Source organism: Anser anser (assembly GCF_964211835.1).
Source record: "Anser anser genome assembly, chromosome: 6".
In the NCBI taxonomy this organism is placed as follows: domain Eukaryota; kingdom Metazoa; phylum Chordata; class Aves; order Anseriformes; family Anatidae; genus Anser; species Anser anser.
In genome coordinates this window covers 32,507,923-32,526,049 of record NC_139726.1, presented here as the reverse complement: position 1 = coordinate 32,526,049, position 18,127 = coordinate 32,507,923, and the positions used below count along the sequence as shown (strand labels likewise).

General features: G+C 42.4%; 1 protein-coding gene across 3 annotated transcripts in view; it reads left to right on the top strand.

Moving 5' to 3' along the window:
* The first annotated feature begins 1,053 nt into the window (after positions 1 to 1,053).
* SPAG16 (sperm associated antigen 16) overlaps positions 1,054 to 18,127 on the top strand; it is a 399,263-nt gene continuing 382,189 nt past the window's right edge. For 2 of the 3 annotated variants that reach the window (XM_083841616.1, XM_083841615.1), the window contains exons 1-3: positions 1,612 to 1,767; positions 8,012 to 8,200; positions 11,832 to 15,272. In XM_083841616.1, the coding sequence (XP_083697742.1) occupies positions 15,230 to 15,272 (43 nt within the window). In that variant the 5' untranslated portion in view covers positions 1,612 to 1,767; positions 8,012 to 8,200; positions 11,832 to 15,229. Of the gene's footprint in view, positions 1,192 to 1,611; positions 1,768 to 7,391; positions 7,701 to 8,011; positions 8,201 to 11,831; positions 15,273 to 18,127 lie in introns of those variants that run through there. The other variant, XM_083841614.1, reaches the window with a different exon arrangement.

The window sequence follows — 18,127 nt, the reverse complement described above, 5'->3', positions numbered from 1 at the left end:
TGTGGTGTTATTCTTGCTACAGGAAACACAACACAGTTCCAATCTGCACTTGGGGGCTCTCGCGGAAAAAAAAAAAAAAGGAGGTTTTAGCGCTAATTGGGTGGAAGAGGAACGCTTCGCAGCGCAGGCAGCAGATGTCAGCATTGCCATTCCCTGCCTCTGCCCGCAGCAAGCCTTCCTCGGAGGAGAGGGGCACCGGCGGGAGGCTGTCCGCACCGAGGAAATACTCAGCTGATTGGGAAAAACATTGATTTTCACTCTTCGGCACGTTTCTGCGCGCTTTAAAAATATTCACGTTGCCTAATGCCTTAAGGCGTATTAAAACGACGGGGCGAAGCCTTTTTCCGTCAGTTTAATGCCCCGCTTGGCCTTCCTTTGAGGCTTTTTCCCAACAATTTTTCATGCCACCTGATTTTGGCAAGGAGCACGGGAGAAGGGATCATCTCCTCGTTGGGCCACTGAGGCCCTTGGGAGGGCGAGTGGCATCCCTTCTCCCCCAGGCTGTGCCGATAGCATCATATGCTGTTTTTCCCCGCTTGGGATGCCTTTGATATAGCCCTCTGTGCGTTGCAAGAGGATGATTGTGCCTGTTTCCGCATCCCCAAAAATCAGCAGATAAAACACCCCCGGCTCTGTGCCCCCAGCCTGGCTCCCGGCGCACACGCTGCGGGATGGATGCCATCCCCTCCTGCCCGGTTATGTTCTGGGCTTTGCATTCGGGTGGCAGCATTGGCCGCGCAATGGCGATGTGCAGCAGCTCCAGCTGTGCTCGTGGGAGCTCTGCTTCCCAGCCTGGGCTGCGTGGGCTATAGGTGCTGGGCTATAGGTGCTGAGCTATATATAGGTACAGGGGACCGTGTGGCTGTGTGTAGGGGTACGGAGCTTTCCGGTCCACCAGAGCCAACGATTTGCCCCGTTGACATGAGCAGCATTACTTTCTGATGGCTCTGGGATGTTTTATGGCATGAAGCAGCCTCAGGCAGCCCTTGGATGTCCAGTTGGTCTTCACCCAGCTGAGTCAGAGCGGGGACAGAAGGAACTGGCCCTCATCCTGTTTTTTTGGGGGGTGCAGGGGGAGATGGGATAGCTGCTGGGAGGAGAGGAGCCAGGGCAGTGAAGCAGAACCAGAAAGGATCCGCTCAGCTGCACAGGAGGCTTTGAAGTGTTGATGGAGCACACTCGCTGGTAAAGGTGAGAAAGGATCATTCATCTGGGAAGATTTCTCTCCTCCCAACGTCTACCACAGCCCCTCTGGTGGCAAGCACATTTTCAGGAAGGTGTCCCTCTGCACGTGGGCCTGGCACTGAGCTGTCCTGCCAGAGCTGCAGAGCCCCGCAGCAGGTGACACTTCTTTTTGACTCTGTATTCACAGAAACCACAACCCTTTGAGCGACCTGAGTCCTCAGGTGGTGCGTGGGGGATGAAAACCGCAGAAAACTGTGAATTTTCCAATAACTGCACATGATGTTTGGACTAATCATAGCATCCTTCGTTTCTGTGGTAATTACTCTGGCCTCTAACACCATGTACTAACATCAGGGTGTCCTCCTGATGCTTGGTACCTGCTTCTGGTTGCCGCTGATGTGCATAAATGAAAGGCAAGGAGATTGCCTCCTGCTAGGGCAGGGTTGCCGGGATCTCTACTGCTCCTGCCAGCTGAGAGCCAGCCCAGGCAGGTGCTTCCAGTTTGCTGCGGGAAGAGACAGGACTTAAGGCCGCAGTGAGCAGGCTAGGTTTCCTCCTGGAGAGGGGTGGTGGGTAGAGGAGGTAGGTGGTTGCATTTTGGGAGATGTTTTTATTTATCCTCTTGCATTGAGGTTCTGTATTTTTATGTTCTCCCCAAATTATCTTAATAGTTGGGGAAAACTTGCTGGTTAATGAAGCGCTAGTGTTGGTTTTATTGTAGTTAGTGTAGTGGCAGTGCTGCTTGTGTGTGATTTCTAAGGGATGTTCTAAGCATTCTCATTAATGTGATTAAAGAATAAAGAATGGGTTTTGTGAATCAAGACTTGAATTTGTTTTTCTGCAACAGAAAAAAAGAAAGCACTGACTTTAATTTACATTTATCTTTCTAATAGCTCATGATAGGATAGGTAGCTTTTTGGAGAATACTATAATGTGAAACCAGCAAAAAAATGCTTAAAAAACGCTGTATATGCATCTACAGTTCTTCCAAATTTTGGTATCTGAGTTACTTGTTAAGATGACCCTGCTTTATGGCTTTATAAAGCAGGTGTGATGTCTATTTTGTGTTTTCTATAGGTAGTTGAAGCTAAAAATCCAAGGCATTAGTGAGAGCGATGTGGGACACCAGGCAGTGGCTCCCATTCCTTGTTCATATTCACCTTCTGGTTCAGTCCACTTGCAAACTGACAAAAGATATTGTTGCAAATCACTTTCTAGGCTGCATATGTGTTTAATTAGTCTCCAGTCTACATAAGGAACTGCAAGGAGAAAGATAATTATGTGGGCTTCATGCTGTTTTGAGTTCTCACATTTTGCAATTTCTTTTCCAGTGTTCAATTAAAAGTTAAGGACTTTCTGAGGCTATCCAAGTAGACTGCTATTGATTCTTCACTCTGGAGCAGAAGCCCTTCTTATAGTTTGTCAATTTGTAAAGTTGCTGGTTGGGATAGAAACCAGGTAGCATGACATCCCTGGGGAAATGCCACAGTAAATTCAAGGTGTAAGCTACGAGAAGGCTTTCCTACTTGAGACCCAAGTGTCTGGTAATTTAGAAGGTCCTTTTTATTATCATTTCTTTTTGATATTAAAAAAAATCTTTTTGTTTAATGAAGGGACAGTATGCAGTGGATGGTGTTTTGAAGAAATCTTACTACATGGAGAAGTATGCTGAAAGCTGAGACAGGCAGACTTAAAAAAAACCTTTTTCTCCTTGTGCTTGGAGAATGCAATACAAGAATGAGTATCTACAGGCTGCTTGGGAAAAGCATGTCAAGATCCTTTATCACCAACAATTCCAGCAGTTATATTGCTAGGACACTAGTGAAACAGCACTCTGTGTAGCTGTGTGCTAATGTCCCTGACAGGGACCTGGGCTAGACAGGAAATAAGGAGCACTTGGATTGTGTGGTGTATCTGGTGGGGTGTTTGGTCCTGTAGTGGATAAAATCCTGCAAGAAGAAGAGAATGCTATGTGACGTAACATAATGCTTTGGAGAAAAGCATTTTGTTACAGATTTGCTGTTTCCTCTTCATTTGTGGGCAACACATATATGTGTCCTCAGTGCACGTGGTTTATCACTGCCACAGGAGACAAGCTGGCATGGCACCTGAGACGAGAAGGGAAGAAAATCAGAAATGTTTTGATGTGTGTTCCCTCAATCTTGTTCGATCTGTGGAAATTTGCTCTGCTCTGCCAGGAGGATAAAAGCTTCTATAGGGATCCAACCCAAAGAAAACTCTTGCCCATGGGATCTCTTCCTTTGTTTTAATGCATCTCAGACTCTCCCTCTGATGAAGAAGCAGCTGATATGTCGTTAGAGGAACTGACACAGTTGGAATGCAAATACCCTGTGCAGGAGTGAAGATCCTTATGCAGAGAAGACTAGGGAGTACAGGGGATAGTTCAGACAAAAATTATAAATATCCCCATTAAAGTCTCTCATTCTCACTGAGGTAATTACAGAAAAAGCAGGGAACACTTATGGGCAGAGCCAACAGTCTTCATAGGGTATTCCAGCCTCGATAATGGCACGCAGCTTAATGGTGACAAAGTCAAACGGTTCCTTCTGTAAGCCTCCAGGTGTGGAGTCCCTCTGTTCTCCCTAGCAAGTTTTCATGCCTGATCTGCTGGACATGGGCTGCTCTTCATCACAGCAGGGTACAAACTCTGTCTGGAAGAGTCTGGCCCAGGTTTTGCTTAGCCCTTCCTCCCAGCTGGCTTTAGGGAGGCTGTGGTGTAGGGTCCTGCTTTTCCAGGAGGTTCTTCCTACCACCTGGTGGTGGGGGCATAGGCAGGAGGTGGCTGTGAGCTGCTTCCAGCATTGTTTTATATCTCCACAGCATAGCTCTTCTGGTCTTAATTAGCTGTGACCAGGGGAACCCTAATGGTGATGCAGCACAGGGAAAGAAGTGCAACCATGTGCCTAGAAGGAAGGCTGCTATACAAAAATACTGTAGTAAATCTTTTTTGTTAAATTAACAGACTTACGGCGTGGTGGGTACATGATTAACTGAGATGGCATGGTTAACTGTGGTGAGCAAAGCTGTATCCTAACAACTTGGGGCTCTATAAAACCATTCACACTCGTACTGCAATATTGTCATACTTAACTCCAATGTCAACTAAGCTGTGAAGCTGAGTTCTAGATTGACACGCTTGCGCAAGAACAAACATTCAGGCTTGAATTCAGGCTTCAAACATTCTGGACCCAGTGCTGGTTTCCAGTTTTTAGCACCAGTCTGACTGGGTTTCCCAGAACTAAGCTTTTGCCCTGTGTGTGCTGGCCCCGCTGTCATACCCAGACATGGGACCAATGTCTCTGATGCGTTCTTGATAATTAGAATTGTTGCCACCCATTAATATTAACACCTAGTGGTAGGGTTAATCAAATGCTAATTAAGACATTGTATTCAAAGTGATAATGAAAGAGGCAAAGTGCCTTTGTGTGTCTTAATAGTCATAATACTTGTCATGTATGTTAGGCAACTTGGTGTGTGAAATAGAGGTTATTCCTCTGTTCTTCCTGCTTTAAAAACTGCTTAGTTAAGTACAGTTTGTGGGGAAGGATAATATTTTTGATTTGGACTAGCTGATAAAATTGGAAAAAATGGGCAAGCTTTTGCTCGTAACAATCCCCCTCCAGGTCTAAGAAGATTTGGGCTAGCGCTGACTTAACTGAGTGTTCTCAGTATGAACAGAGGGGAGGGAAAAGGTTGTGGCTTGTTAGTTTCTCATCATTCAGAGTCACACACTACTTTCTCCTGTATAATTTAACTGCCAAATTTTCAGCTGTTTCTTTTACACAAAGCAAGGTAACCCTTGGGATATTATACAGATGTAAGAAATAAGTTCTCTGTGCTATCTTAATATACTTATAACACAGAGATTCACACACAAATTAGGAGAAAACAGACTTAGCCATGTGTTTATGAAGTATGGCAAATCTCATTTAAAAAACTGGAGAGATGAAAACATTGCTGACACCTTTTACCTTCTTCAGCCTCAGATCTGCTCAGCAAAATCACAATTGCCATTTGTTACCGTTTTTATAAACTTTGTGAAAATCTACGTGCCCAGGGGCTGTTGAAAAGAAAATAACGTGTAGCTTCCAAAAAGCCAGTGATCTAGCTCGTGGTGAGAGCCCGTGAACAATGGATATGATGGGTTCATTTTGCTAGATCCAGTCCAGATCCATCTTAAGTTGATGGGAAAACCTCATCTGACTTTGCTGAGGGTTGGGCCAATGTGTTGCTCTTTGCCTTGAGCAATAAGTAAAATGCCTGGGTGATGTCTGCATGCACTAAGATTATTAAATAGTTTATGTCTGTAGTCAACATATCTCATTAGGTTCAGTAGGTGCTTGTTAGACGCAGTCTTGGGTTGGAAAAATGGACCAGGAAGGTGATTATTTCTTTGAGAATTACTCACTGGGGAATCTTTGGCTTGTAAATGAGATAAATGTCTCTGACACATGACCTGACCACATGCCAGTCTGAGTAACTGCCAGCTCACTGCAGAATCACCAGACGTGGGCCAAGGGGGGTGGGGTGAAGACTTGGTGAGGTGCTCTGAAAAAGCTGTTGTCTTAGAAGTGACCCAGCAGATGGGACACAAGGGTCTGACACCACGTGAAGCCCACCAGGACAGTGTGACACAGACATACTTTGCATTGTACTGGATGCACATGCTCCCCCTCCAAATGGGAGACTTGGCAGGAAAAAAGGGCTGGTGAAAAGGGAAAGAGGGGTTCCTGGTAGTGCCCAGTTCCTACAGCTTGGCTGTCCTGTCCACCAAGTGCATCCCTGAGCAACTGTGACCAATTCCCTTTTCCCTCAGTGCTTTGGCTCCCTGAGGAACCGCAGCACTATTAGCTGGCATCCTCTTCTATTCCCCAGAGCAAACCAGGAGATGTCATTGCAAAAACTTGTTGGCAGAACAGCTCTATTTTTTTTAATTTATTTTTTTTTACAATGAAGATCTCCTTTCCTGCAGATGAACAAGAAAGCGGCTGTTTACAGAGGATATCCTTGGGCTGAATTAGCAGATGATGGCTAATCTGCAGCCTACTGCTGCCCAGGGATGATTTGAAGATCTGGCGTGGATATGGGATGTGAGAGGGCTTATGAGGTGTGATGGGACCCTGCAATTCATGGGAATGAAACATAATGCTTGCATGCAGGGTATGGGGAGTAGCTGCATTAGGTTTTTGCAACCACAGTGCATGCCTGTGTGTGTCTGAGTTGCTCCCAAGTTCAGAGCAGCTGGTCAGCAAGTTTAGGACAGTCAGATGTGATGTTAGGGGATACTGAAACACTTCCCTGGGCAGCTGTGCTTTTCCTTGTGCACTCCAGTTTGCCTCATGGTAACTAAGACTAACATCGTGCATCATTTCGAGTGGTATGGCATGTATTCTGCTTTCCCATTCCACCACACCTGTGTTTGGGACTTGTGCAAAAATATCTTTACATATGTACATGCATCGTGCATTTTGGTTCCTGTATTTTGTCTGAGTGCAGCTGCTTGTTGCCTGTTACCCATGGGCAAGATGGCCAACAAATCACTTTTTCCTGTAATACACCATGATGGAAAGCAATGTCATGGCTTTCTGGAACTAAAAACAACACTCTTGGAAGAAATACAAGTAATCCTGTCCGGAAATTAATTTTCCAAGTTTATTTAAAATATTACCAATAAACAGGATGTGTATATACTGTGATTTTTTTTTTTACTGATTGCAAGTAAATGCTAGATGATAAATGTGGATTTTCTCAACCTTTCTCACTGTGACTGTTTCCATATGCTGTGTTTCAATTAAGCATTTGCATGGTTTCCATGGCACAGCTTTAATGCTGATAATCTCTGAAAAGTTTACTCAAAATTTGCTTATGCTTAGGATTTCTCACTGCATGAGCAACTTAAACAGTCAAATTGGTGTTTAATCATGTTTCTGTACAGTGCATCTTTTGAGGTGACTCTATCAAATTAGGCTTTTACTAAAAGGTGATGATGATTCTCCAGAAGCAGACATGAGGAGGTTCTTAACTAGTCAGTAAGAGGAGTTTAATTGTTTGTGTATGTGGTTGGCCAGGTAGGAGATAAAAATTCAATAATGGACTTGAGGCTTTCTCATCTGCCTAGGTTTATTCAGCCTCTTGCCCTGAAGGAACAAAAATAGAGGTTTATGTTCTCCCATGTTAAAACCCAGAGGGAAGCAAATTGGTCAGTGACTCCTCCCAGGGCAGAGCTCCCGTATCCTGTGGGCACAGAGGAAGACGCAAAAGCCTGGTGGTGACTTGGATCCCAATGGAAGACACTTCCAGCAGGATCAGTCCCCATCGTCACACCAGCTGTGCTGTGCAAGAGGCCCAAACCTATGGTTTTGTTTATAATCCCATCCTTCTCCATTCGTCTCCAACCTAAGGACTCTGTTCAGGCCTCATCCTGCCAAGATGTGCCCTGGAGCACGTGGGTGGGCACCTTGCTTGCAGGGCCAGGATTGCTTCCCGTGCACTAGGTATGTATTCCTGTGACAACTTCAGCTCACTGAGAACCAGCTTCATGTGTAGAGACATTTTTTGTCCACAAAGTTGTGTTCCTTAAAGCAAGCAATCTTCTCTTTGCCAAGAGTAGAACTTACAACTGTGGTCACTTGTCATATGTTCAAAAATGATTTGTAGCTTGTGAAAACCACAATATTTCCTTCTGCTTTAAAAAAATATATATATATAAAGTGTAGAGTGAAAATTTCACATCTATGATGGAAGTGTCAAAAGGGATATATATAGTCTATTCAGCCAACTTCCAGTTTTCTATATTTTGTTTCAGATTTTCCCCCATCATATGGAATGGACTATAAGGAACTACAGCAATGTGGGTTTTCAATTATGACTCTGCTCCTGGGACAGGGCAATACTGCCCTGAACAATCATCTCTGAAGAGGACCATCTCTTTTCAAGAGTGACCAACTCTACAAATTGCAGCAAAGGGAGCTGTGGATCTTCTGTAACAGCGAAGGTGGGTAGACGTGGTCACACTGGCCTGTGAATAAACTTCTATTGCAATGCAGTAATAGACATTCTTGTTGGAAACTTATTAGAGGTAAATTTAGTTGAGTGCATTCTGATTCTTATCTTCTGAACCAGCTGTATATTTTGAAGAGTCAGAGAAGTGCCATTATGGTGAGGTATTTGTTCAAAATCTTTCTCAATTTAAAGAGAGATCTTATAGTCCTTAAATAGCTATATCATCTTTCCTTCTAGTGTAAAAAAAAAAAAAAAAGCCTACTGTTAAAAGTAAGGCTACATTTTTCTGTATTCCTGACCAGTGGCAAAGAATCAGCAGCCCTCAGAACAGCCTTGTAAATACGTGTTTTGGACAGGTGCCTCAGGATGGTAGTTTAGTAATCAACACAGAGCAAGGAGCTGTCTCATCTGGTCAAAAAACAGCACTAAAGAGTACTATCTGAAATGACATCCTCCTTGAGGACTTGGGTACCTCATCCCAGACTGCAGGGAGTGGACAGTATAGTGGGGGCTCATAGAGTAAGCTGCTTCTGGGCACTGCAATTCCTCTTCTCAGGGCACAAAGTTGCAAAGTGAGTTTGAAGGTGTCATTAGTGAAAGCCTAGAGAATTTTCCTCTTGGTTTCAGGTGCCTGAAACCTACTAGGACTATCTTCATGCTACATGGGGGATTTGGCTCTAACTTACAGGGATATATTTGTATAATAGGAGAAAGCATGAATTATATTAAGCAGAGTTTATATTAACTTAAGCTTCCAGTATGTGAGCTAGCACACTTTAAACCAGTTTGGATACCTCCAAATGCAATGCAGGGTGCCTGAGATCGAGCTGTTCAAGATAAGCTGAATTAGAACACTTGCTCATACCAAAGCAAGCAAATGGCTTGATAACGAAAGCTATGGCTGTGCTGAAAACAACACGAAGGTAAAAGCCAAGAACTTAAACATAGCATTTTCAGGTTGCAATTTCGTGATGCTTTAGTATTTAAAAGAAATACTACAAAAACCACGAAGCAAAGATTTGACATTTAAGTATAGGGTGTCAATATTTTACTGTCTTCCATCAAAGATATGAAAATGAAAACCACAAAATACTTCATCTACATCGTAAGTTGTAATGTGTTGTACATAAGACTTTAAAAAAAAAAAACAAAACAAACAACAACACTATTTTGGATAGAGGATGATATAGGACTTTTAGCAACAATTCCATAAAAGTATCTGTTAATATAGGAAGCAAATGAGGTAGACATAGTGACTATAGTCACCATTATATGAATATACGGAAGCATACATACACTGCTGCTCTCAGCTGAGTTAAGACAGATTAGAGGTTGATGATTTGACTTCTAATTATTTATATCTTCACATCCTGTATGTGAGAAAATTGCACTGCACTAAGAACAAACAAAACAGTACAGGGGAAATGAAAATTTTCTGAAAACAGCTGAAAAAAACTGAAAACAGCCTCAATCAGTACAACTGGCTTTAAGCAGCTCCTGAAGGCTTGGCTAAATTCTCTGGTAGCAAATGTTGCTTTTGGCTATAATGCACCTGCTAGTCATTGCCCGTCTTACATCAAATTTGGTGACCTTTCTCTGACCAATTATAATTTCCTGGCTGTTTTCTTGGAATAGGAATACACAGTATCTTCTTGGTGTACCTCTGAAAAGGTAATGCATTGAGGAAACAAACACCCAAAGATTGTCAAACATAAAAACATAAATGGAAGAGGTCAGACTTCCAAGGAGGTTGGTCAGAATGGGGAAAATCCAAGCAAAAAGGAAGCCGTGAGTCCAAGTAAGGAAAGCAGTGGGGTGAAAGGAAGTCAAGTCTTCTGTGCTGAGCTGATTAGGATACAGCTGAGGATTGGGGCAGGGGAAAATCTGAAACCATTTTGTTGAAGCACCCTGCAGTTTTTTTCAAAAAAATGTTTTTGCTAGATATATTCATTGCTGTCTATTTTTAAGCTGACAGACGGAAAACTTAGCCGTGTTGGGTCTTAATGTGTGCATACTTTCTTACTGGGGAAAAAAAAAAGCAAATTAAGCATGTAAAGAAAGGAAGCAGGAAACGAGCCAAAGTGATTCTGGCATGTGCTACTCAGTATGAGACTGAGACTTGTGAAGGGAAAATGTATTACCTGGGTAACAAGGAGTAGATTATTTGGAAGCATGGTAAAACTAAGTAATCATTTCTGTTAGCTTTTCTGTTGCTTGTCCTCTAGTTTATTCATTTTCTAACAAGATGATGTCTCTATTATTAAGTACAGACTAGGACACCGTTGCTTGTTTTCTGTGCTTTTGTGTTAAGGATGGTGGTTTTCAGTCTTACAACTGTCACGTGTAGTTAAATGTTTCTTTAGGTTGTTGTAGGATTAGATTAGCTGCTTTGTGGTCCAAGTTACCCAAACTTGAAAAGCATGCCAACTAAACGTAGTTTCAAAGAGCAGAAGAAAATATGATAAGGAAAGCCTCTAATTATGGGGAACAGATGATCATTAGTTCCTATAAGCTGGATAAATAACTCTGTGCTCATAAAACTAGAGTTTAGAGAGAACACGGGTCACTTACATTTCTAAAATAAAGAGACTGTCAACTCCTGTGTCTCTTAGTACAGTTTATTCTTGTCTGTGATACAGAAATATCCCCAATTCAGTACACGGAGAGCCAAAATGTACCATCTGTCCAATGCTCCTGAGAATTTTCAAAGGGAACAACCACAGAAGATGTGGAGGCAGTAGACCTTGGAAACAGCAGCATCAGCACAGATAGAATAACTTTTATTATACATTAGTGTGCGGGCTAGACTGTATATGTTATATTTGCACTGTCTGCACTAGAAAACCCGCACTTTGCAGTACTGTGTCATGTAAAACCTGTGCTGTGATCACGCTACCTATGTCACTCTACTGTTGACAGAATGCCTGGCTGTTCATTCCCAAACTTCTGTGCGGGTGGAGTCAAACATCTTCATACTTCCGTTTGCACTCATATTGTTTTCTGAGCGGAGGATTGTCTTGCACACTTGCACATAAAAAAAGCTGTGTGAAATTGAAACCAGACCGAACTCAAGAAATTCAAAGAAAAATAGCTTTTGGATCAGATGATTGAATAGTATGACTAGTATTCCAGCCAATGTTAATTATGATTTTAATGAAATGCTTAGAAGAATACTGGCAGAACTGCTGATGCATTTGGAAACGTGAGTTCTCATTTTTGACTTCAACTCAAACCCTTCTCTCCTATGAGGATCCTAGACCTAATCTCTAGAGATATCTGTAAATGTAGTAGAAGCTTAAACATTGAATATTCTTCTGTAGAGACAAAATAGTACTACATTTAAGAACTTCAGCTTAACTCTGACTGCTAAATCTCTTGCATCTTAGTTCTGCTCTTCCTGACATTCAAAAACCAACAAACAAAATAACCTAAACCCACCTCTTTTCCTTCTGGATTCGTTTTTATCTGCTGTAAATTATGAGGATATGAGTCACCAGCAAAGGGGGTAGGAAAGAGGCAGTAATGCACAGCAGGAAGTACAATAGGAAATTTGTGTTGTTATAGAATCATTTATTGCAAATTCGTCTCCAGTTTTTAAATCACCCCTTTCTGTTGCATTTAAGGTCACAATGGCCCCCTTAGCTTTGCTGATTTGACATTCAGAAATATGAAGACCTGAGGCTACAGCTACTAGACTGCACTGCATTTTCCAGGTGCACTGTACTTCAACAAATTCAATCTAAGTATTTAAGTATTATTTTTGAGACTTTTTTGTACTAATCAGATACTCTAATTTTTCTCTATTAAACTGAACATACATCATATACATACATACATCACTTCAAGGAAAAAAAGCCCTGCTCCTTGTTTTTTTGGAAAATTGAACTTTCACAGCATGACAAAAGCAATGATGCTTTCTGAGAAACTTTTATTGCATGCAATATTCACACCCTTTTGAAACTTCTATGGTTAACTTCTTAGACACTTTCAGGGGACCTCTGTAAAATAAATACATGCAGAAAATAAGGATGTGTACCTTTCTATTCCGTCCCCTACCTGCAATACTCCATGTGGGTGTAATGTCATTGGCTAAAGGAAATTCCCTTCTTATAAGCCATTTTTGTTTCAGAATCATTGTTAAGTATCCTTGATGTGATTCTTAAGATAATTGCTAGCCAAATTCTCAGTGTTGTTGTTGTACAAGCAGCTGCCAGATGGCAATACAGAGAAAATACATCTAATGTCATTTGCCTAACTGGAAGCCAGACGGCACAGCAGAAGTTGGAACAAGGTGTTTACCAACTCATCCCAGCTTCCAGCTGTGGTCCCATGCTGCCTCATGGCCTCTTTGCTGTCACTGTCACATCCGTATAATGTTCCAGGCCGTGCTGTGCTCGTTCAGAAAGGTGAATTGATTGCACTCTGTTGTCCTCTCTCCCCAAAAGCTGTACTGTAGAGCAATCTGCGTGTGGAAGTCAGTGGGTCAGGTAATTCTTTGATGACTTGTCTGTTGTGATGAAGCATGCAAACTGAACTTTTGGATGTTTTCCTGCAAGGGCCTGAAAGTCAGTGGAAGTAGCTTGGACAGATGTTGTTGTTTTGTAACTCAGCTTGTCAGAACCGTAGTCAGCTTGCTTGTCGGATTCCGTAGGAGGGGATATCTTGCTCTGAGTGAGAGCAGTGTCTCGCGCTCCTTCAGGCAGTGGAAGAATATCTAGCCCTTTGGGCTTGGGAGCAAATGTAATATTTCTGGAGCTTTCCAGGTTACCCATGATCAATCTCTTCAAATAATGTAACTTGTCTGGCTGATACAGCTACGGTGCGTAGTCTTGGCTGCGTGAGGAAAGTAAGCAGTCTGTCTAATGAAATGCTCAAGCGACAGCAGATGCTGCTTCCATGTCTTTCTCATGAGAAGTTATGGGACACAGTAACGACATTGGTTAGTACTATTTGGGAGAAGATAATCATTTATAACTCAGATGGTTACAGGGCTATAAAGCTGGGTGAATCAGGTGTCTGAATGCAGAGCACAACTTCTATGAAGAACTCTGTCATTACTAAAAGCCTCCTGCAAGTTTCCGTTATACTTGGAAAGCAGTCAAGTGGTTATTTATTCTCCCTATCAAAAACTTGCTCTTCTAGTTGTAATTTATGTTGATTCAATTCTTGATGGTTGGTTACGTTTATATCTTAGCTTAGCCTTTCTTAGCAAATCTCTTCCAACTGTACTTTGATCAAGCTGCTTAATTGTTCCTTTAATAAACCAAGAGGACTGAGATCCTTTTGGCCTTCACTATTAATTGTTTTCCAGCCTTAATCTTTTCTTGAAGTACTACCCTGAGCCCCTTTTAAGTTTTTACCAGTTGATTTGAATTGGGAATACTATAAATTTACATATTTTAGTGAGATAGACAAGTCTAGTGAAAAATTTGTAGGGAGAAGTTAGGACTGCAGAGGGTGATGAAACTAAGGAGTAAAGAAGGAAACTGCCTGGCACTTTATTCAGCTCTGTCAGGCTAAGAGCACACCTGCTGCTGAGAGCAGAGTGGTATTAGCTTATGTTATTAATCAGCTGTGCTTCCCTGTATGACACAAGTACAGCCACAATTTGTGATGTGTGCTGCAGTCGGCATCTTCCCTAACTATGAGGCCTTCATTCAAATCCTTTTGAATGATTATTACTTTTTTTAATTCCACAGTTTTGGAAATATCAACTCAAAGGTGTTGCTCTTTATGAGGCCACTTCTACTTATTCTTTGCTTTTCTTTGAGATAGTTTGCTACAGTTTAGGACTACTGTTTTGGTTCGGATCCATGAAAAATGTAGTTTTGGTCGCAGCAGCTTCCCCTGTAGTGTAAAACCCACCACTTGAATCTCCATCTCTTGAGCCCAGATGAGTTCAAACCCTGGTAGGTACCAAACCCAAACTCCCCATTAGAGAAGCAGCCAACAAGAATTTATGAAGGGATACAACAGGCCACATTGCCTTAGTTGGTGCTGTGACAATATTGTGCCAAAACATGGCTCTTTTATTACAGTTGGGAGAGTATGACAGTGTTTAAGTAACTCATCACTTCTCATGGATGTCTGTCTACAATGGGAGAAGAAAGGCAATCCTGTGTGATCATCTCTGGAAAAAGAATGCCAAATTAATAGTTTCACAGGTTATATGCCATCTTCCAGGATCATGTATATATATTTTCTGGCTAAAGATTAGATTGAACAACAAAATTCAATTTTATTCATTTCCATCTTCTCTGATCTTCAGGCTGTGTTTCATTTTTAACTGTTTAGAGCTTGCAAGTAATACCAGTACTTTTCCTTTCAGACCAACTATTGGCACTTTTATTTTCAGTTACTGTGCATGAATTCAAGCACTGGATTCCTGTTGTGTGTAATTCACAGCAGCTTAAGGGGAATTTAGGAGTGGGACAGACAAACCAATTTTAAAATTAGAGAAGGCAACAGAATACTTCTCCAACTCCTACAACCTCACCTCAAACAACTGAAAACCCTAACAGGTAATCTTGTTAAATATATGCAGGGTAGGGTATGCTTCTTTTCCAAGCTTTTGCCAGGGAAAGCTCCTGTGTGCGCTCTCAGTTAAACGGGAGCACACTGCAAAGACTTTATTTAAGCAACCGGTCCCACAGAGCTGAGCTCAGGTGCACTGTGACCCTCCAAACACCTACGGCAGTGACAAATGTTTCCCACGAGGAAGAAATTAGTCCTTCTTTTGGGAGACTGAAGCAGGTTTTTCTCCCAATTAAGGAAAAAGAGCATTTCCTAGACAGGCCCATCACGAGGTTTCCCGCCCTTGCGCGGGTCTCCTCAGCAGCCCGTCGCAGAGGGGTGCGCGGGAAGCCTGGCCTCGCCCTAAAATCCTCGGTGGGCACAGGGTGCCAGAAAGCCTCAGGACCACTAAGTTACCCCAAAATGACTGAAACCGCCTCTCCGCCCCGGCTTGCGGCGCCTCTCGCGAGAAGGGAAGCGCTCGCCGCCCTGGCAACGGTCAGCGGCCATGGAGGAGTCGGCGAGCTCTGAGGCGTCCTTCTGCCTGCAGAGTATCCTTCTTCCTTCCCCCTCCTTTTGGGAGGGCTCCCCTCATGGCCCCCGGTGGGGGTGAGGATGCCCCGGGGTCCCCGCGGTCCCCTCAGCGCCCCTGCTGCGGTAGTGGGGCTGGGGGCGGCTCGGGCAGGGCGCGGGGACCGGCTCGCGGCGTGCCGAGATCTTTCACCGAGTGTCGTGGAAAAAAAAATAAAAATAACAAAGCAAAACTAGCAAAACCACCACGTTTTATAGGGTGTTGCCTCTGGAGGATGTAAAGGGTTAATGTAAAGGGGTGTTTGTTTGCTTACAGGGACAGGAGGGTCTGTCTCGCTTTACCAAGATGTTTGTTTTCAGTGGTGGTGTTAAAAATCCCTGACAGGGTTTCTTTACTGGAACTCTATCTCCCCGCGTTAGGACAGGCTAAAAACGAGTTAAAGTTCTGAAATTAAATCCTCTCCTGGGTTTGTTGATGAGTAAACACAAAATATCCTCGAAGAGCTTGTAAGGAGGACTCCTAGCCCCACCATGCTGCTGTAGGAGGTGCTGGAAATGGCTGCCCCATGGTACCCGCCCAGGTATCCACAGGGGGTTTTTTAATGCTGTATGATCAAGTCAAAAGCTTACAACACAGTAAACCAGAAATAATTCTATTTTCTGAGGCTCTTAAAGAAAAAAGCAACACTTTGAGTTCTTCTCAGGATCAAGTTGTGGCACGTTAGGTGTTGGTAGCTTTTAAATGTAAATTTTAGTCAGGTCACCCAAATTTTAGTTTTGTTGCTAGGTCAGCATGGGTCTGTTGTGGTTGTCTTAGGTGTGAGCTGCCAAATGAAGAAGATTTTGCCAGATTTGGTTTAGAGGCTAAATGAGCACTGCTTAAAAGTTAGCCAGGTACTACCAGTAACTTAGTTTTCTTGCCTTACTGGAATTAAGATGAAAGCCAATTAAAAAAAAAAAAAAAGGCAATAAATTAACTGGAAGATTGGCCTTTGTGAGCTTGTGCCTCAGTTTCTAACTTCCTGAAAATGCACGCCTGTTTTCAGGCTGTGTGGTATGCTGAGAAAAAGCCGTGCATCGTATGAGTGTTTAACAAAACACAGCATTTGGTAGGAAAACACAAGTTTTAAAACTTATTGTTTCTGCTTTATTGTGCACTTGGATATGGTTTTTGAAAATGGGATTTTTAACTTAAGATTTTAGTCTTATGTGCACAGCATTTGTAATGACATGTTAGCTTAAGTCTATAACAGATCACGAGGATAGCCAGGTTGATAGAAAATTCAGGAAGAAAATGAAATTTGCAAGTGTTTTACTTGTCAGGGGTGTGCTGCCGATAGATTCAGTGTTTCTATCTGTATTGGAAGGTTTGGTAAACGTGGATAAAAAGAGATGATCAAGATGGACGTGAGGGGGAAGAATCGTTTCTAGCCCATACAAAACATAGCTTTAGAAAAATAGTCTCTGATCAAATAAGAAAACACGGTGTGGAAAAATTGCTGGGTATGGTGTTCTATTTAAATGTACCTTATTTAAGCAAACCTTCAGTTGATAAATACTGTACTGTGAAGTAACGAAGAGGCTTAGGGATTCCAGAGGAGCAAGCAGATTATTTAGTTTGTACGTAAAATTACTCCGTATGTATTTCCATATATATGGAAATAATGCCTGACTTCATACAAAAATGATGTACCCAGGTATTCACACTATGGAAAGATGACTGTTCTTTAAAAGGTGTTGTCAGCTGGTTAATGATTGCATGCCTTATTAAAATAGGGACGTTTCAGAATATTACCCTAACTAGTCAGTGTTACTGTGTCTTTATCTCAAACTCCAGGCTGCTGCTGTTCTCTTGCTTTTTAGAACAACAAAGGAAAACTGCTTTGCACTCATGCCTTTATTCCCTTTTTCATATGTAATTAGCAGTTCAGATGAACTTTCTCCCTCTGCGTTGAAGGAATAAAGTCCAGGAATGTGGAGTTGTTTCACTGGGATGTGGTCAGACGCTGGTGTGAGGTCCCCGATGTTCCTGTCAATACGACAGCAAGTAGACCAGCAACAGACCAGCCTGACGCCAAAATCCTTGACTGTTATCTTGAGTTTCTTGGGTCAGCTCCTAAATGTCATGTCTAAATGCGAGCGATTTTCATCTCACTTCTTTTTGCTCATCTTGATGGACCCACATGTGGTCCTAGAGTACTATGCTGAGAAAAGGTGTGTTCGTTGAACTGCACGCTTTCTTTGCCCTTCCTGTTAAAGGTGGAGTTCTTAATCTAGATTTCTTCTGGTGCAATAGAAAACAGTTTTAGGCCTGTTAACAGAAGCCCCCAGACGATTACATTTATTTTCTTCTCCTTGTGAAAGAAAAGAAAACATAGGAGACTTTTTTTTTGAAGTTGAGTTTCTGCATAGCTTTGGTTTTAGAATTAAACACTTGAGAATCAGTCAGGTTAGAAAACAAAACTTTTACAGAGAGACATTTGAGATCCAGAGAAGCTGTGACTTGAATTCAAGTCATGCGTTCCACATCTGTGGCCTGTGATGCGGTAATTTGGGGGCATATCTATTACAGGCATTAACTTTTATGTACTTAAGCCTAGATAGGAAATTCTTAAGAAACATTCATGCCCATTTCCTATTTATGCAGACAATTTTTTTAGTAAGCATGTAGTGTAATTGTGCAGTTGGAGGTACGCAGATGTGCTTTGTCTTGATTGCTGAAAAGGAGGCCTTTATTCACGCAGTGACTCCCCTATTTTTTGTTGTTGTTCACAAGAGAAAATGGCATCTCTTTGGCTATTATCTCAAGAATTACATCTCCTGAAAATCAAAGATGGGTATCCTTTTTGAGATGTGACCTCCACCTGCCAGCCTT